At 43.9% G+C, this 21,277-nt stretch overlaps 1 protein-coding gene across 1 annotated transcript; it reads left to right on the forward strand.

The window, feature by feature from the left end:
- Positions 1–6,541: 6,541 nt before the first annotated feature.
- LOC137332513 (beta-2 adrenergic receptor-like) lies at positions 6,542–9,419 on the forward strand. The gene has a single exon (XM_067996416.1). The coding sequence runs from the start codon at positions 6,688–6,690 to the stop codon at positions 7,951–7,953; it is 1,266 nt and encodes a 421-aa protein (XP_067852517.1). The 5' UTR covers positions 6,542–6,687; the 3' UTR covers positions 7,954–9,419.
- The last annotated feature ends 11,858 nt before the right edge of the window (positions 9,420–21,277 follow it).

Genomic DNA, 21,277 nt, shown 5'->3' on the forward strand with positions numbered 1-21,277 from the left:
GAATCTTCACCACACGGACTGCAGCGGTTCAAGAAGACTGCTCACCACCACCTTCTCAAGGGCAATTAGGGATGGGCAATAAATGCTGGCCTTGCCAGCGACGCCCACATCCCATGAACGAATAAATAAAAAGACAAATGACTGCAAATCTGCCTTAACATTATTATTTCCAATTGAAACTGGAGCTGATGATGCTTTTCACCAACTGCAAATGTCAGCAAAACATCAGTATAATTATAAGATATAAATCTACAAAATCTAGATTACAGCAAACCTTTTGTTTTCTCAATTCAAAAATGTACATACCTTGATCATTCTAGGGCTGCTGTCCAGTCTTGTCACTGAAGGATGTTTAACAGAGCCCTGCAATCCTGCTTAAACCTTAAAGTTGACATTGAACTGCAGTACAAATGGTGTGAAGCTATCTCCATGGAGCTCCTATAAACAAAAGTGTTATCCAGTGCGACCGCTATATACTAAAGCCACTCAACCATGGAAACCCTCTACATTAAAAAAGATTCATCCACATGGAGCCCCATCAGCCCTGAGGAGCAGGGCCCATAAAGTTTCTATAAAAACTCTCTCCAGGGCCCCTTATGTGCTGAGTAGCAGGGCCAATAAATATTTTTTTTAAAACTGTGCTCCTCAGCCCTGTCAATGCTGCTCGGTCAAGGGGTTAGGATTTAGAAAACAGTGATTACTGTGACCTAATTGTGGGCCAAAAACTGTCCAAGCATATGGAGACTGCAGCAGGTCTCAGGTCTTAGTGGGGTAGGGGTTCCAACTCTGGTTGGACATATTCCTAGAGGTTTCGTCACATGACCCCCACGCTCCTGCCATTGGTCACCCAACACGTCCATCCTCTTGGTGCATGGCTTTTCCACAACAATTGAAAAGCAAAAAAACTCTTCATTACCCAATCGGATGACTCCTGTCAAACAGCCTTTTTTCCCATTTCCAACATTTTTATAAATAATACAGAAATGTTCAAAGAAAAAAAAACACTTTTTTTTACTACTCCTATGATTTTTCTCCAAGGTTGCTCACAGCAGTGTCCTGGAGATTAATCTACTGCTCCTGCAGACTCCAGGCCAATCCTGGAGGGTTGGCAATCCTTTATTGGGGCTGAGGAGCTAGGAAGCCGCTGTGGGATACAGTCTGCGCAAAATCACTGGATGGACCACTGAGAAGGCGAAGAAAATCTTCATAGTCTATAATATATATATTTTTTACCCAATCTGCTACTCGTGTTCTGGGGGAGGGATAGGACCTCCTAAACATGGAGGAGGCTAACAGGAGAATAAATGAGAGACCCTGCGGCTACTGAAGCCAGGTGATACTTTTTCTATATAAAAAAATCTGTTAATAATAGGTAAAGATATTTAATAGTGTTTGGTAACATTATGAACTGAAGTAAAAGTGAACCTTTACATATTTTCAGTTTTAATATGCAGATTTATACTCACCATCAGGAAATTCAGTTAAAAACAAGATGGTGACCAAGCTGTGAGGGACACTCAGAAAGCTGCCCCTCTGGTTATACAATCAGTGAGACAGGTGTACATGGGCTTTTTCCATTATACATCTGGGCACACATGTTATAATGGAAAATGTTGACACAAAAAAGTGTGATTAAAACGTGACAAATGGCAATCAATTCAACACATAAAATTCCACAGGTTTGAAGCAAATTCCAAGCAAACACTAGATTAAGTTAATCTTTCACACTTCATTACACACGGCGCAGTTATTTTTAAGCAATTAATTGTACCAATTTTTAACACTGGAAAAAACAAAATGCAATGCGACGTGACCTAGAGTTCCCTGCTGGACCTTGTAATACAACATTCTTTGGTGTCCGTTTCGGCAGTTTTACTGTAAATCCTTCATTGGTGCAAAGGGGGGTTGTGTGTTAGTGGCACGGCGTAAGCTGTACAACTGCATTACAGCTGTACCGAAGACCTTTCCATTCAGCAGTTTCTAGTGGTATGGGACCACCTGGAGGAGGTGGTCTTACATTGCTTCAGCTCTGCGCTGAATGCAATACAATTCCAAACCCATCCATGCCGAGTTCTGACATTTTTCATGAGGTCCTCTGGACTGCCCTTAACACTAAACTTCAAATGTGTAGCTTGCTCTTTTCTAGCTTGAAACAATTCACTGGTAGTTGGAAAGCAGCGCTTTGTGGCTATTACCTGATAAGGGACCATGTAAGCAGAAATTCTAATTACACGCTTCTGGAATGGTAGGGCTGTCAAAATGAAACATGAGAAACATTTCGCCTATTATTTTTATTTCAGGGATTTGTATCAAACCTGTGTTTTATTTACTAAATGATCAATAATGTGTTTTATTCAGTGTGAGCCTGTATAATGCACGAATTACTAAAAATAGAGTACAGCTATATTACACATCAGTTTTACAGTTTATTGATGCGATCCTCAGGGCACATTAAACAAATGAAGTGTAAGGAGAAAGAGAAATGAAGCAGTTTGCAATTACATGAAATATCCTGCCTTTTCTGATTATAAAATCATAGAAAAATAAATTTACATATCTGAACCCGTTTTTGCTAATATGAATTTGCTTCATCCTCTAGTATCAAGCAAGCAAACGAAAATGTATAACTGTAAACATCATTTTAATTTATTCTAAAGGACTTGACAAATGCGTCACACGTTTTTCACTGCAGACGTCAGCCTGTTATACTTAGCACAAACTATAAATGACCACTAATTGATCTATAAATATCTCAGAACTGTTCTCCCCCTTCTGAAAATCAACCTGACTAGGCTCCAGAAGTCTATTATTGAGGATTCTATGCAATTGTTTCATTTTCTTCATTAATTGTAGGCACTGAGAGGGGCAAACGTGCTCGGCGAGAGAACTTTTCGAGGGAAATTAACCGGCAGCTTGCTGGCTAAATTGAGATCTCTCCACACTTATGTGTCCCCTCCTTAAACACTATATGCATGGGGATTTAAAATGGCATTTTTTTTTGTTTCTGTAGGTAAACAATCATCGCAACTAACTCCATGCGGTGTTTTCTAATAAAAAAAATGTACTGCCGCGTTATGAAATAATGATTTATCGTCAATAACTCGCTACTTCTCCGGGCAGCTAACTGTTGGTATTATGTAACATCATATGAAATCTACACCAAGGCAAGTATATATGGCGCAAAAATAAACATGATCCCAATTTCTTATGCATTATCTTCTCCTGCATACAATCAACTGCTATAAATAAAACCAGTCATCTATATTCACGGAACAAAATTAACAGTCTCAATGCAACAGTACCGTAGTCTAAACTTTGCAAACAGTGAGCGACATTAGACTGAACGTGCGTTCAAACCGTTAGATTCTTCAACCTCATTAAATTGGAATTGTATTGGTGCAGAGATTATCTGAGACAGTTTTGTCATGTATATCTGTTATTAATGTAAAGACGAACTCGTTCTTAAATGTACTCTATTTTCTCTCTTATATTTACTTCTCTAGAAATACTCACAAACGTGCTTCCTTTTTTGACTCATAATATTTCAGGGTTTTGATTTCACTGGGAACACCCATTTTTGGTGTCAGCATCTGCCAGAAGCTATTTCCCAACATTGAGAGTGCTCTCGCAGGCGGAGATAGGAATGGGAAGATGTTAAACATTCCATCTCGTCCTGCTGAGAATGTGATCTGTTTACTACCGACATGTCATGAGCTTCTTCAGATATGGTATCAATTGAATCTTGGGTTGCTCCCTCCGGGTCTCGCTGATCACTGAAGATTTTGGTGATGCATCCACCACTTATTACAGTTACCAATCTAGATGAATGGAATTTTTACATGTTCTAGTTGTTGCTAAGTGCAACGGATATTCGATACTTAGATGATATTATCTGAGCCAGTGATAAACGATAAAGGGGTTGTTACAAAATCCATTGTCGAGTTGTTACTTTGGCCTCACCCGGTGACAATAGTTCTGATGTACTCTGTACGTAAAGTAAGATTTACATAACGTTAACATAGTATCAGTGTAATTCCTTTGTGGGATCCTCTAACTATATATTAACGTGTCTGAATTAATTGTAGCCCTAATATTTTTTCTGCTAAATGTACAGGTGAGATATTAAAATGAACCTTAAAGGATTTAAATGAAGTGTCTGAGAAAAGATCTCGCATGGGTATGCAAGATTGTAAACCTTATGGAAAAGAGAAATCCGGAAAATTAAATTAAACTGCTAATAATACAAGGGGTTATAGGTTGAAACTAGTAAAAGGCGAATTTAGGACTGACAACGCGAAGTTTTTCTTCACACGGAGTGATTAACACGTGGATAGAACCGTGCAGGCGGCCTCCCTGGAATAATGTAAGAAAGAAATTGATGCTGCAATGGGGGAACTTTTGGTGTCATTTTAAATGGATGAGCCAAAATGAGCTGAAAGACCTTTCTCATCCACAATTACCTTGTGATCAATTTACAGAACAAAGTTTAGGCCTCGGGTGTTCATAAAAAGTCCCATGGCCTATTACTTACAAGGAATTAATTTACAGTGCAGAAACTGTTGTTACGTAGGCAAACGCCACATCACACAACAATTAGATGAATGATCAGTTAATCTGTTTATGCTGTGTAAAGAGAGGAATATTGAGCAGAACACTAGGAAAGCTCCCTGCTCTTCTTCAAATAGTGTAATGGGATCTTTAACAGACATCCCAAACCAAACAGGCTGCAGTTTACACTGTAATCCAAAGGATGTACCTGCAACTACACTGCAGGGATAGTCTAAAATGATCAAATCCTGAACTAGGGTTTGAATTCACAACCTTCTGACTCAAGAGGTAAAAATGTCACAAACTGAGTCAAGTTGACAGAAATATGCAGATTAATGTTAATTTGTAATCTATTTATAATCTACTTCAAATTATGATTTATCTATGTTTTTCAATTTCAGTTATTTACCAGCGTATTTTCTCAGGAACGTACCAAAGCATCTTGCTGCTGTCAATGGGGAGATGCTTACCAGAGTAAATCTTTTTTTAAAAAAAATCAGACTTAGAGAGTTTTAATTGACTTCCTTTGAACTCACATATGGTTTCAGTCCAGCTCTTAATCATTGGAACGGCTGTCTCCTTGCAAATCAAAATATGAGTTGAGAAACTGAGCGATCCAGCGTTTGCATGAAACATGTCTACAATATAAAACGACACGAACAGTTCTAGAAATCTCTTGAAAGCTATAAATATGCACTATCAACAACAATTTGTATTTATTTAGCGCCTTTAATGTAGTAAAACGCCCCATTGCGCTTATCATAATGAACATACAAGTTGTGTGGACACGCACATTGTATCTGAAACCTTTAAGGTCAGGTATCCTAAGAACTTTTGCTTTCCCTGTGGAAGGCGACCACTCGACCACTGAGTGCAGAAATAATTATGTGAATTTTATTTTTCATTGCATTTATGATTGGTTATGTTGGCGTATAACTTTGGGTACAGGAAACAAGCTTGGTGTAGCAGTCACTGACCAGAATGCAGCTCCTCTATGACCGCTTCACGAGCATGTCCTTCTGTGCCCTGGTTCAGCCTGTTTGGTGCCCTGCTTATGAAATGTGACCCTCCAGTGGCAAAACGACTGTTGACAGTAGTGTGTGGCGCGCCGGAGAGTGAGGTCAGCAACTCTAAGCGCACCCTGGCTCCAACTTCACTGCTAATCCGTGGAAACTCTCGACATTTTCGAACGGGAACTTTGCAGTCAGAAATAAAAACAACACGCGTTTTCAACCGAGTGAAACAAGAGCAGAGAATGAAACCAAAACCAGGCGGTCTCGTTTTACATATCAGAATTCAGAACAAACTCCAGATGCTGGAATATGTTTTGTCAGCCGGAGAGAGGTTTTCTCAAAAATCCTGGCTTCACCGCCTTTTGGTATAACAGGAGTTACAGTGTCCCCTTCGCTCTCATGTGCATATGTTTGATGAAATGAATGTTTTGAAGCCAATTTCTAATGGAGAGAACTCCTCATCCCAAGTAAAATACATAGAATCATAGAAAGGTGCACGGTACGGAAGGAGGCCATTCGGCCCATCTAATCCACGCCGGCTCTGTGCAAGAGCAATCCAGCTAGTCCCACTCCCCCGCCCTATCCCCATTGCCCTGTAAATTTTTCCTTTCAGGTACTTATCCATTTCCCTTTTGAAGGCCATGATTGAATCTGCCTTTACATTACATTAAACGTGTGTCATTTGTGACTAAGAGTTACGTAAATGAGTAGTGTTCTAATAAATTCTGAAAATATTAAATATCAATGACCTGTCATTTCATTTGTAGTGTTGACTTAACTAAACTTGCTCAATCTCGATTTCTTGCATGAATGGCAGAATGGACAGGTATATTTTGTCCCATTTCTAACATTTAAAGGTAAATAGTGCCTTGACAGAGACTATCTGTGCAGATTTTTGTGTTTGAAGCTACAGGTACACAGCGATTGGTTGTAAAAGAACATGACGTCCTCCGTAAGGCTATAAGTACAGAGACTAGGCGCATTCAAACAGCTTCCTTAACCACCGCTTCAGATATGTACAGGAGAGAAGGGGGGCCAAGTGGCCGCCTGGAACAAACCTGAATGAGGTTTGACAAGAGACCGAACAGCTTGTGCCAGTTTCTGCGCCGCTTTCCCCGCCATTAAGATGGGATCACAGATCACCAGCTCGGAGGAAAGTACATATTACCCCCTGACAACCGAATTTCTCAATGTCACTACTCCACCGGCGACCAACAGTGCAACCGCCAGGAAGGACCTGAGCCCTGACTTGAAGATTATAGTAAGCATCGTTATGTCGGTGATAGTGCTGGTGATAGTCTTCGGAAACGTGTTAGTGATTACGGCGATCGCCAGGTTCCAGCGGCTGCAGACGGTCACCAATTATTTTATAACGTCGTTGGCTTGTGCAGACCTGGTGATGGGACTGATCGTCGTACCTTTCGGGGGCGTCCGCAATATTACAGGAGTGTGGTACTTTGAAAACTTCTGGTGTGACTTTTGGACTTCTTTGGATGTGCTCTGCGTAACGGCGAGCATCGGGACTCTGTGCGTGATCGCCTTGGATCGATACCTGGCGATAACTTCGCCTTTTCGCTACCAAACTCTCCTGACCAAGTGCAAGGCGCGGATCGTGGTGCTGGTGGTCTGGGTTGTAGCGGCGCTGACCTCCTTCTTGCCCATCTACATGGGGTGGTGGCGACTGGACGACCAGGATTCCCTGAGCTGTTACGCCGACCCCAAGTGCTGCGAGTTTCTCACCAACAAAGAATTCGCCATCTCCTCTTCCATCGTGTCCTTTTACTTCCCCTTGCTAGTCATGATCTTTCTATACACCAGGGTCTTTCAGGAAGCAAGGCAGCAATTGAGGAAGATCAACAAGTGCCAGGGTCGGTTTCACAACCACAACAATAACCTAAACCATGGCCTGACTGTGGACGGGAAGGCTGCCAAACAGGGGCAGAAAAGGACGCACAGATTCCTAAATTTGAAAGAGCACAAAGCTCTCAAAACGCTGGGGATTATAATGGGCATTTTCACACTCTGCTGGCTGCCGTTCTTCGTAGTAAATATCGTGAACGTCATTTTCAAAGACAGCATCTCCAACACCGTATTTATTTTCCTGAACTGGGTGGGCTATTCCAACTCTGCCTTCAACCCCCTTATTTACTGCAGGAGTTCGGACTTCAGACACGCCTTCAAAGCGCTGCTGTGGGGCTGTCGGGACTCCCAGCCCTATTCACACCACAGCGGCTATCCCAACGAGAACGCCTTGCAAAGCGACGACCGCGTCGAGAATGGCTGCGTGTTGCACTGTAGCTTCGAAGGCGCCGCATCAGTCACGGGCACGCCACCCAACTGCAGCCCCGATACCAATGGGAACGACCGCAAGCTGCTGGATTCGGTCATATAAAAAAAATATAACGACACGAAGGGAGGCATCTGACAGCCAGTGGAACTCTGCAACTTTACAAGGTGGGGGGGGGGGGGGGGGAGGAGGAATGTGAAATTGGAGCTCAGCAACATGTGTGTTCCGACTAGATTCCGCTGTACTTTTCATGCATTCACCTACCTCATTATTGTTCCGTAAACGCAATGCAACACATTGTCTTGAAAGTGATACGAATAGGAGATGTAGCCAGCTCATTAAAACAGGACAGTTATATGAATGTTGCTACATGAGCATTAATAGTGAATGTTTAAATGTTTACAACTAGCATCATGATTATTTAAAGGCCATGTCGATTTTACTGAAAGCTTTTCTTGCGCCCTGCTTTCCTTTGAATGATAATTGAGTACACCGTTTGTGTCAGACAATATGGCAAAACTTAAGGAGATTTTATTCGGCGAAGAAGCGATCTCAAACAAGTGCAATAACATTGTGGACCGCGTATTGATTGCGTTTCCTACAAATTTTAGAGTAAAATAGCTCAGTCGCTACAGTAGCTGTCAGTAAAGTAGAGAATAATAGTTACAGATGGAGTATCGCTGTGTGTATGATGCTCAGAGTTTGCTGACCAATTGTGTGAGTGTGTGTGTTTGTATGAAAAGATAGCCCTACCTCACAGGACAAGGGTAATGTAGAATATTTGCGTGCGATCATGTTGGGACGTCTGTATGTGAGGAGGAGGAGGAGCCGCTGTTTTCTTTAGCTGTTAGAAGTACAACAGTTTTACTAGCCTCGTGCGCACAATTAGGGTTAGAAGTTAGGTAATCCCATTATTTCTCCACGAATTTTCACAAGATGGAAAACAAACGTGTGTGTTCATATGTGGCGTGGCCATGTGCTCGTGTGCGTCTATGTTTGTGTCTATTCTCGTGACCTTTAAGTGCATAACTGTATTTTGCAACGTTGCGCATTCGAATCAGCACTAAAGCTCTATCCGTTTCGCATTAAAATGAAGGTTTGCATTGCCTGTCATTTTGCAGTTTGTTTCCGAATAGCTTCGCACGTTAAGAAACTTCGGGCAGTGGTTTCACGTGACACAGCATCGACAGAATACTGTCAAAAAAACTGACCTGATGTTAGTCAAAAGCTATCCTACTGAAACGTTATATCTTAGTTTTCTGTGGCATTGTTTCGTTTCTTGTGTCAGGATATTGGAATTCTCTTGTACGCCTCCGCTTGGAGCGGATATGTGTGGGTTTATGTGCAATAATGCTCGTTATTTCGGCGCTGAACAGGCATGGGGCAATTCAATGTTTACTTGATGTCCTGATCGATATATTTTCGTGCAACGTGAAAACAAGACATAAAGCTATTTTGGTCTTTCATATAAATTCAAGTAACTGAGAAATGAAACATTTTTGAATATTTATTATTTCGAATAAATGTTGGCTGTTATTCGTGTACAAATAAAAATTTCTATATTTAAATCATTTTAATTGTGTGATTTTAGAACAAACCCAGATGCTTTGTTTCAAACAGGACATATCACATTATCCCCATTGCGTCTCTTCCATGTACTCACTTTGCTATTAAAATCCATCCATTTAAAATACCTCGGACTGAATACATACTCTGCCTTGGATTTTGTGACCGTCTTTTGGATTAACATTTGGAAAATTACACATCATCTGTCAGTTACAACAGCTCAGCTGAAATGTCAGAAAGAACTCCCATCTCGTTAACTGGCACATAGACTTTTATTTATTTCGTCTGTGCAATAAATTCAACCTCAACATCAATTCTGCGATCACCAAATACCTTTTTATAACGAAACACCGTAGGATCCTTTGTGAATGCCAGAGGTTCCTACTCACGTGGACTCACCGTATTAATATGGTACATTAATACTAAGCTAATAAAAGCCAGCCAGTAAAGATTAACAAAATATTGGCCCCAACACGTTAAAATAAGAACTATCCATGGCTTTTTACAGCAACTTCAAAGTCAGCGATTGGTTAGGAGAGAACTTTCCAGTGCCTAAGTTCAAGTATCAATGTTTCTTTTCCAATAGAATCACATGTAAATAAAATCCAGCAGGGTGATTCTGAGTTAGAGGGTGTAGCAAATATATGTACACGTGCTTTTAAATCAGCTCTTAATAGTGCCCAACAATTTCTGGATATCTCAGCGATTTCTTCACTGACCTTGGTAGATTGCACCTAATTACTGGTTTTACCGGTTTCCTTGAACAACGTAACCGACTGCAGATAATATTATTTGGCAGCATTTTTTAAACAGAACAGCGCTTTAATGTTTAATGCAGATGCTTGATATGATAACTCACATTATGTGAAGAGTAGATTCTATAATCTTCTCAGATTGACTCCACTGTGGTATATAATCGGTGCTTGAACACTTCTGATTTCCAAAGCAGCTCAATTACAAGGGTATAATCACAGTATAAATGTATGGTACTTTAAAAAAATGTTCAAATAGTTACACATTTAAGCACCCAACAAGGAAGAATAAGTGCTAGTAACCTTTTTGGAGCACCTGTAAAATAGAAAGTGCAAACGTGAAAAAAAAGGAAATATTGGACATTTTAAATGATCCCTTAGCTCGCTAATCTTTACCCATTATTAGAAAGGTTACATGCTGCTGGTGTTAACCAAGTCCCAACACACATTCTAGAGTTTGACATTTCCTGCTGTTTATATCGCTTTACATCAAACAATAGCAGGAAGTTATTTCGTCCACTTTTAATTTCCAATTGTTACATTATTCAATAAGAAAATATGTGACTGAATTAAATCAACCAACATATATAATACATGGCACAATCATTCTTGAACATTGCGAATCCAATTGTGAATTGTGAGTTCTGCAACTAAGGTCTGCTCCGACGCGAAAGTGACACCTATAGGAAAGATGTCAAAGGCGGCAACCAGTGCAATTCGTTCAAATCATGTGTTGATGTACTTCTACGAGGCCGTAATGCATGATTTCAGTACACGTAAAAATATATAATGCGGAAAATAGGCGGAAATTACACTAATTACACACGATCTGGCCCATCCTGCTTCTCGATTAATCGCATCCAACACACATTACCTGACCGAGAAAACTGCAATGATACCACGCAAATAAATTTAGAGCTGGACATTATTCTGAGATGGTAGCAACAGTCATACTGGTCCCATGATCCTGATACTCCCCAACTCATATCAAACTGCTAAACATCACAGATCATGCATTGCACTGACCACGTATATATTTTCCACTATTTGGGTCCCAGAAGCAAATTGGACTAAGGATGCATTTACACCACAACTGTAGCGCTTGAACAAAGGGGTTGCACTGCACACAATAACGTAAATGCAACCTGAATCTGAAGTCAGGGGTTCCCCGGCATAAGTGTGAAGCTCCAGCTGCAGTCGATGGGGGTCAATGTCGGGGGGGGGGGGGGGGGGACTCCGAGAGGTGAAGGGCCAGCAAGCCTTGCTCTTCGCCTCCGAGGTCTCAAGATCATCTTCCGGTCCAGAGTCCGCTCCTTGGAGCAGGGCGAGATGTGCTCGCGCTTCTTCCAGAAGCTGCACAGAGAGTCCTCTGTGATCCGCAGCCTGAAAGAGGAAGACGGCTCAGTCCTCGCAGGCCGACATACTGAGGATCAGCAAATCCTTTTATGCTGGGCTGAATGAGGTGAAGCCCACAGATAGCATGGCCTCCCAGTCCTTCCTGTCCTCTATCACAGAAGTCTTAGAGGATAAAGAGCGAGAGAGCATGGATCAGCCACTGACCTTGGACAAGCTGACAAAGGCCGTCCAGTCCTTCGAGAAGAGTAGAACTCCCGAAAGCGTCGGCTTACTTGTCAAGTTGTACTCAGCTCTGTGGGACTGGATAGGCCCAGACCTACTGGAAGTGTGCGGGGGTATGCTTTTGGCAAGCAGCATCCCAGAGTCCATGAGGAAAGGCATCATCACCCTCATCTACAAGTGGAAGGGGGGGAGGGAAGAAATCAAAAATTGGCAACCCATTTCCTTGTTAAATGTCGACTATAAGATTCTGTCTAAGATCATTGCCAACAGGCTCGTGTCTTCACTGGAGCTGGTGATCCACCCCGATCAGACCTGTTCTGTACCCAGCACGAAGATCTCTGATAGCCTTGCAGTGCTCAGGGATATGATCACCTATGTGCAGGACAGGGGGGTGAACACCTGCCTCATCAATCTGGACCAGGAGAAGGCCTTTGACAGAATATCCCACATGTACATGATGGACGTGCTCTCCAAAATGGGTTTTGGGGAGGGAATCCGTGATTGGATCCAACTGCTCTACGCTGATATCCGTAGTGCAGTCCTAATCAATGGATGGGAATCAGAGAGCTTTCCGATCAGATCTCGAGTCAGGCAGGGCTGTCCTCTCTCCGCGGTCTTGTTTGTATGTTGTATCAAGCTATTTGCGGCGCCCATCAGGAAGGATGCAGGTATCGGGAGGGTGATGATCCCAGGCAGCGGAGGCTCACAGGTTAAGGCCTCCCTGTACATGGATGACATCACCGTCTTCTGCTCCGATCAGCAGTCAGTCCACATACTGATGGGCATCTGCGACCGTATTGAGCTGGCCTCGGGGGTCAGAGTGAACAGAAGCAAAAGTGAGGCCATGTTCTTTGGCAGGTGGGAGGCCCAGTCCTTCGTCCCCGTTACCATCAGTTCTGACTACCTGAAGGTGCTGGGAATCTGGTTCGAGGGGCCCCTGGCCTGCACAAAGAACCGGGAGGAGCGGATTGGCAAGGCTTTACAAAAGCTTGGTACATGGGTGGGGCAACCCCTCTCCGTAACCGGCAGGAACCTGGTGATAAGGTGTGAGGTACATATGGTGTTGCTCTATGTGGCTAGGGTTTGGCCCATTACCTACAACTCTGCCGTTACAGTCATCCGAGCTATCTTCCACTTTGTCTGGAGGTCCAAGGTAGAACGTGTCTGCAGGCCCACCATGTACAAGCCCCCAGACAAAGCGGGGAAGAGCATCCCCAACGCCGCTCTGATCCTGATGGCCACCTTTGTGTGTGGCTGCCTCAGGATATGTGTAGAGCCCCAGTACGCAAACACCAAGTGTCACTACGTGCTGGGTTTCTACCTGTCCAACACACTGAGAAGACTGGGTCTGGCCACGCTGGCTGAACAGGTGCAGGACGTCCCATCCAGCTGGACCGTATCCCACTACCTATCCCAGATATCAGCTGCGGCTGGAAGTCGATCAACTCGGTGGAGGAGGCCCTTTGGTCCACCCGAAACATTCTGGCCTTCCAGCTGAAGGAGCTGTCCACGACTGAGTGTTGCCGACTGGCAGACTCCAAGGTCCAGGAGCACGTGCAGCGGGACACACTGAAGCGAGGTGTGACCTATGCAAAGGCTCTATGGGGAGAGGCCAACGTGTAAGGCCATCCCACCTTGTATTGTACACCATGAGTCAAAAGAAATACTGTGTTTGAATTGTGCACAATCTGTAGTGTTTTGGTTTGAACTGTACTGTTTGGAATTGCGATATTTACATTGAACTGTGTGTACCTTTAAATTCTATGAAATAAAGTGTATCTTGAAATAAAAAAAAGTAAAGCAGAATGAGCAGAATGAGACTCCCTGGAGGAGGAAGACTCACTCTATCCCACTTCAGAGTCATGCTGTGGAGATGCCGGTGATGAACTGGGGTTGACAATTGTAAACAATTTTACAACACCAAGTTATAGTCCAACAAATTTATTTTAAATTTCACAAGCTTTCGGAGGCTTCCTCCTTCCTCAGGTGAATGGTGTGGAAATGAAATTTTCGAATCCTTCGCATTTGAAAATCACAGAACAATGCCTGGTGATTACTGCCCGTTGCCAAGGCAATCACAGTGTGCAGACAGAGAGGTGTCACTTAAAAGGCCACCGAATATACAAACCCCCCCAAAAAAAGAGAGAGAGAGAGAGAAGGAAGACAGTCAATGACCCGTTATATTAAAAACAGATAACATTTGTTCGCTGGTGGGGTTACGTGTAGTGTGACATGAACCCAAGATCCCGGTTGAGGTCGTCCTCATGGGTGCGGAACTTGGCTATCAATTTCTGCTCGATGATTTTGCGTTGTCATGTGTCTCGAAGGCCGCCTTGGAGTATGCTTACCCGAAGGTCGGTGGCTGAATGTCCATGACTGCTGAAGTGTTCCCCGACAGGGAGAGAACCCTCCTGTTTGGCGATTGTTGCGCGGTGTCCGTTCATCCGTTGTCGCAGCGTCTGCATGGTCTCGCCAATGTACCATGCTCTGGGGCATCCTTTCCTGCAACGTATGAGGTAGACAACGTTGGCCGAGTCACAGGAGTATGAACCGTGCACCTGGTGGGTGGTGTCCTCTCGTGTGATGGTGGTATCTGTGTCGATGATCTGGCATGTCTTGCAGAGGTTACCGTGGCAGGGTTGTGTGGTGTCGTGGACGCTGTTCTCCTGCAAGCTGGGTAATTTGCTGGGAACGATGGTTTGTTTGAGGTTGGGTGGCTGTTTAAAGGCGAGTAGTGGAGGTGTGGGGATGGCCATAGCGAGGTGTTCGTCATCATTGATGACATGTTGAAGGCTGCGGAGAACATGGCGTAGTTTCTCCGCTCCGGGGAAGTACTGGACGACGAAGGGTACTCTGTTGGTTGCGTCCCGTGTTAGTCTTCTGAGGAGGTCTACGCGATTTTTCGCTGTGGCCCGTCGGAACTGTCGATCGATGAGTCGAGCATCATATCCCATTCTTACTAGGGCGTCTTTCAGCGTCTGTAGGTGTCCATCACGTTCCTCCTCGTCTGAGCAGACCCTGTGTATTCGCAGGGCCTGCCCATAGGGGATGGCCTCTTTGACGTGGTTAGGGTGGAAGCTGGAAAAGTGGAGCATTGTGAGGTTGTCCGTGGGCTTGCGGTAGAGTGAGGTGCTAAGGTGCCCGTCTTTGATGGAGATTCGTGTGTCCAAGAAAGAAACTGTTTCTGAGGAGTCGTCCATGGTGAGCTTGATGGTGGGATGGAACTTGTTGATGTTATCGTGTAGTCTCTTTAGTGATTCCTCACCGTGGGTCCATAGAAAGAAAATGTCGTCGATGTATCTGGTGTATAGTGTTGGTTGGAGGTCCTGTGCAGTGAAGAAGTCCCGCTCGAACTTGTGCATGAAAATGTTGGCGTATTGGGGTGCGAATTTGGTCCCCATGGCTGTTCCGTGTGTTTGGGTAAAGAACTGGCTATTGAAGGTGAAGACATTGTGATCCAGGATGAAGCGGATGAGTTGTAGGATGGCGTCTGGAGATTGACTGTTGTTGGTGTTGAGTATTGATGCTGTTGCAGCGATGCCGTCATCGTGGGGGATACTGGTGTAGAGTGCCGAGACGTCCATCATGGTGAGAAGTGTTCCTGGTTCAACTGGTCCGTGGGTACTGAGTTTTTGTAGAAAGTCTGTAGTGTCGCGACAGAAGCTGGGGGTTCCCTGCACGATGGGTTTCAGGATGCCCTCGATGTATCCAGAGAGGTTCTCACACAGGGTTCCGTTGCCTGATACGATAGGACGTCCGGGTGTGTTGGCTTTGTGTATCTTTGGGAGGCAGTAGAAGTCTCCCACGTGGGGAGTACGTGGGATGAGAGTGCGTAGGATGTTTTGAAGGTCTGGATCGAAGGTCTTGATCAGTTTGTTGAGCTGATGGGTGTGTTCTTTGGTCGGGTCTGTGAGTAACCGTCTGTAGTGTTCCTGGTTGTCCAGTTGTCGGTATGCTTCTTTGCAATAGTCCGTTCTGTTCTGTATGACAATGGCTCCTCCTTTGTCCGCTGGTTTGATGACGATGTTGCGGTTGGTCTTGAGAGCTTTGATGGCGTTGCGTTGTGCTCGGGTGACATTCTGGACTGTCTTCCGAGTGCGGCTGATGAATCTGGCATAGACGCATTTCCTGACAGCTTGAGCATACATGTCATGCTGAGGGCAGCGACCCTCTGGAAAGAGTCTCACTGTCTTCCTTCTCTCTCTCTCTTTTTTTTTGGTGTTTTGTATATTCGGTGGCCTTTTAGGTGACACCTCTATGTCTGCTCACTGTGATTGCCTTGGCAACGGGCAGTAATCACCAGGCATTGTTCTGTGATTTTCAAATGCGAAGGATTCGAAAATTTCATTTCCACACCATTCACCTGAGGAAGGAGGAAGCCTCCGAAAGCTTGTGAAATTTAAAATAAATTTGTTGGACTATAACTTGGTGTTGTAAAATTGTTTACAACTTCAGAGTCAGTTTGTATTATACAAGTTTAGTGTTAATGAGAAGCTCGAACCATTTGTGCTGCGAGATTTGAAAGCATTTTACACCATGGAGTTGGACATTCTTGCGTGTCTGTACACTAAAGACACTGTAAGTTATTGTGAATTCGGAACGTTGGACATTCAGGGAAAGGGTTAATTTTGTCTCTTAAATCTACAGAACAAGCCTTTGGCTTGTAAAAACATTGGAACTTAGCCAGGACAATGAAGGCAGACAGCTTGGCTCTAATTCACATCGTGTGTGGAAGAGATCCCATTTTCTTCTGAGATGAGAGAAATTAGCTAGAACAATGGAGGGGCAGAAACTGGTAGATAGCTTCTCAATGTTACATTTGAACATCTGGACAATCAATTTAAAAACTGCAAACAAAAACTACCAGAAGAACTCTGATGTGGAGATGCCGGTGATGGACTGGGGTGAACAAATGTAAGGAATCTTACAACAGGTTTTTGATGTGCAAAAACCAATGATGAGACAAAGGGGCTACAGACCACATGACTACAACATCACACCAGGCCATCAAGAGAGTACAAAGGTAGTCAAGTCACCAACACACAGAATGATTAGACAAAGTGTGAAGCACCAACAGGACACATTGAAAATCAACTGTCTGCCATATGAGATCATGGCATCTAGTATTAATTGACTTAAATGTCAATCATTGAGGTATGCTGCTGGTCGAAGCCTAACAAGAGGTGCAATTGGACATGGGTGATGCCTCCCCCAATGCTACATTGCCTTGTTCTGAAACTTTTGTAAACAATTTTACAACACCAAGTTATAGTCCAACGATTTTATTTTTAATCCCACAAGCTTTCGGGGGCTTTCCCCTTCCTCAGGCAGTGTGGAAAAGGTCACATCAAAGAAGAAGCAACAGCCTTGAGTGTGGTGGATTGATCGCCTGGTAAACTCAGCTACTAGTCTCTACTGGGGAAAGGGTTATATAAACATGTACCAATCATTTAAATAAAATTGTGTTTAGTCTTAAAGCGATTTGTTTGTGTATTTCTTTTCCAAAATTTACCGTCTTGAGTTCAACAACCCTTGGACACCAGTAGGGTCCGGTGTTTGGATTGTGTAGTGACAAACCCTACAGTACCAATACTTAATTTGTAGTGCAAATGCACCTTAAGTGGCTGAATTGAACAGAGGCTTTGGGTATGCGAATATGTCCGAGATTTAGGCTGCAGTTATACTGTGGAGTGTGATGTAACGTTGTCAGACTGTAAATACAATGCTGTGAGTCACACTGAGGTCAACTATAATGCTTGGGCACATGGCAGAGCTCCACTCCCCAGACTGCTGCACATTTTTTGACACTTGAGAGACCTGTTCATATCATATCCAAATTCAGTCAGCAATTATGAATTTGCATCTCAGCTGGTTTTGCAGCCTGCCGCCAGGAACATTTACATAGTTGATAAGGCCCTTAACAGACTGGAAAATACTATAACAGTGTAAGAAAGAATTTCTATTTAAAGCAATGGGGATAGGGTATGTCAGGCTGGCTCAGTTAGTAGCACTGGAGTAAAAGGCCCTGGTTTGAGTCCCATTCCAGGAATTGAGTGCATAAAGCAGGCTGATATTCCAGTGTGGTACCGAGGAAGTGCTGCAGTACCAGATGTACCACAGTTCAAATGTGCTGTTAAACCAAAACCAAGTTCTTTCAGTTCAGATGATTGTTAAACATCCTATGGCATGAGGGAATTCTTTCAATGTAAAAACAGAAAATACTGGAGAAGCTCAGCAAGTCAGGCAGCATCTGTGGAGAAAGAAACAGTTAACTTTTCAGGTCGAAGACCTTTTGTCAGAATTGGAAGATGTTAAAGAGTTCATGTTTTTAAGCAAGTACAGAACCAGGGAAAGGGTGGGGGGTGGGGAGGGAGGGGAGGGGAGGAAAGAACAAAAGTGAGTGATTAAATGACAAAGGGATGATGGTGCAAGGCAAGGAAGGTGGGAATGGGACAGGTAAAGAAACAAAAGATTGGTCAGGAGTAGCTGTGAATGGAAACAGCAGAACCATCACCAGCACCTGCTGTCCAAAAAAATGGGAGCAGTGGTTATGATCTGAAGTTATTGAAATCAATGTTGAGTCCAGAAGGTTGTAAAGTGCCTAAATGAAAGATGAGGTGTTGTTCCTCGAGCTTATGTTGAGCGTCATTGGAACAGAGTAAGAGGCTGAGGACAGAGAGATCAGAGTGGCAGTGGGACAGGGAATTAAAATGGCAAGCGACCGGCAGGTCAGGGTCATGCTTGTGGACAGAGTGGAGGTGTTTAGTAAAGCTATCACCCAATCTGAGTTTGGTCTCCCCAATGTAGAGGAGACTACATTGTGTTCAGCGAATACAGTATACTAAATTGAAAGAAGTACAAGTAAACTGCTGTTTCACCTGGATGGTGGGAAGGGAGGAGGTGAAGGGGCAGGTGTTGCATCTCCTGCACTTGCGCGGGAAGGTGCCGTGGGGAGGAGAGCGGGTGTTGGGGGTGATGGAAAAGTGGACCAGGGTGTCGCAGTGGGAGCAGTCCCTTCAGAATGTTGAAAGGGGAGGGGAGGAGAAGATGTGTTTGGTGGTGGGATCATGCTGCATGTGGCAGAAATGGCGGAGCATGATACGTTGAATGTGGAGGCTGGTGGGTTGGAAGGTGAGGACAAGGGAGACCCTATCATGGTTCTGGGAGGGGTGAGGGCAGAAGTGTGGGAAATAGGATGGACATGGTCAAGGGCCCTGTCAACTACAGTGGAGGGGAATCCTCGGTTGAGGAAAAAGGAAGACATATCGGAAGCACTGGTGTGGAAGGTGGCATCATCAGAACAGATGCGATGGAGACGGAGAAACTGGGAGAAGGGAATAGAGTCCTTACAGGAAGCGGGGTGGGAGGAATGGTTCTACTGTTTCCATTCATAGCTGCTCCTGACCAATCTTTTGTTTCTTAACCTGTCCCATTCCCACCTTCCTTGCCTTGCACTATCATCCCTTTTGTCATTTAATCACTCATGCCTTCTACCCTATCACTGACCTTCCCTTTTGTTCTTTCCTCCCTTCTCGTCCCTCCCCCCTTTCCCTGGCTCTGTACTTGCTTAAAAACTGTAAACTCTTTAAAATCTTCCAGTTCTGACAAAAGGTCTTCGACCTGAAACGTTAACTCTGTTTCTTTCTCCACAGATGCTGCCTGACTTGCTGAGCTTCTCCAGCATTTTCCGTTTTTATTTCAGATTGCCAACATCCGCAGTATTTTGCTTTTGAGTTCTTTCAAAGTCTTGGCCGAAAGAAAATGATATCTGGCCATTTCCTTGATGATTGTGGATGTTGTCAGTGTTTCTTTACATAATGACAGACACAGCAGTTCAAAAGTAATTCCTTATGATAAATATCACTAGAAAGAGATCATGGCCCAGATTTTCCTGTAGCATGGCATCTAACAGCATCTGCTATTAGTTAGACTAAAATTGTTTGCATAGCAAGTTGCTGAAAGTGTGAGCTGGTAATGGCACAGTGAGGGAAACAGGGAGCCTGGGACTTGAGTGAAAAGAGCAAGCAACCGTGTATCTCCTTAATCAGATTGAAGGATTGTAAAATTAACAACGCCATGTTCTCCGCAGCCTTCAACATGTCATCAATGATGACGAACACCTCGCTATGGCCATCCCCACACCTCCACTACTCGCCTTTAAACAGCCACCCAACCTCAAACAGACCATCGTTCGCAGCAAATTACCCAGCTTGCAGGAGAACAGCGTCCACGACACCACACAACCCTGCCACGGTAACCTCTGCAAGACTTGCCAGATCATCGACACAGATACCACCATCACACGAGAGGACACCACCCACCAGGTGCATGGTTCATACTGCTGTGACTCGGCCAACGTTGTCTACCTCATACGTTGCAGGAAAGGATGCCCCAGAGCATGGTACATTGGCGAGACCATGCAGACGCTGCGACAATGGATGAACGGACACCGCGCAACAATCGCCAGACAGGAGGGTTCCCTCCCAGTCGGGGAACACTTCAGCAGTCAAGGACATTCAGCCACCGACCTTCGGGTAAGCGTACTCCAAGGCGGCCTTCGAGACACACGACAGCGCAAAATCGTCGAGCAGAAATTGATAGCCAAGTTCCGCACCCATGAGGACGGCCTCAACCGGGATCTTGGGTTCATGTCACGCTACACGTTACCCCACCAGCGAACAAATGTTATCTGTTTTTAATATAACGGGTCATTTGCTGTCTTTTCTATGTTTCTGCCTCTCTATCTCTGTTTTTTTTGGTGGTTTGTATGTTCGGAGACCTTGGAGGTAACACCTGTCTGTCTGCACACTGATTGCCTTGGCAACGGGCAGTTGAAAACCCTTCGCATTTATAAATCACGAAGTATTGTTCTGTGATTTATAAATGCGAAGGGTTCGAGGATTTAATTTCCACAACATTCACCTGAGGAAGGAGGAAGCCTCTGAAAGCTTGTGAATTTCAAATAAAATTGCTGGACTATAACTTAGTGTTGTAAAATTGTTTACAATTGTCAACCCCAGTCCATCACCGGCATCTCCACATCATAGATTAAGAGATGTTACCCCAACAGCGAACAAATGTTATCTGTTTTTAATATAACGGGTCAGTTGCTGTCTTTTCTAGGTTTCTACCTCTCTATCTCTGTTTTTTTTTGTTTGTTGTTTTTTTTTTGGTGATTTGTATATTCTGTGAGACCTGGCAGGTAACACCTGTCTGTCTGCACACTGATTGCCTTGGCAACGGGCAGTTGAAAAAACTGTCTGTACTCACCAAGCATTGTTCTGTGAATTATAAATGCGATTTCATTTCGAGGATTTCATTTCACATCGTTCACCTGACGAAGGGGGAAGCCTCCGAAAGCTTGTGAATTTAAAATAAAATTGCTGGACTATAACTTGGTGTTGTAAAATTGTTTACAATAGATTAAGAGAGACAGAGACAGAAAGAAAAAGTTAAAAATAAAATAAATTTAAAATGTGACATTTTTAAAATCTGCAACAACAATTAAACCTGTAGGAATGAGACTCCACACT

The sequence above is a fragment of the Heptranchias perlo genome, chromosome 14 (assembly GCF_035084215.1).
Source record: "Heptranchias perlo isolate sHepPer1 chromosome 14, sHepPer1.hap1, whole genome shotgun sequence".
Taxonomy (NCBI): Eukaryota; Metazoa; Chordata; class Chondrichthyes; order Hexanchiformes; family Hexanchidae; genus Heptranchias; species Heptranchias perlo.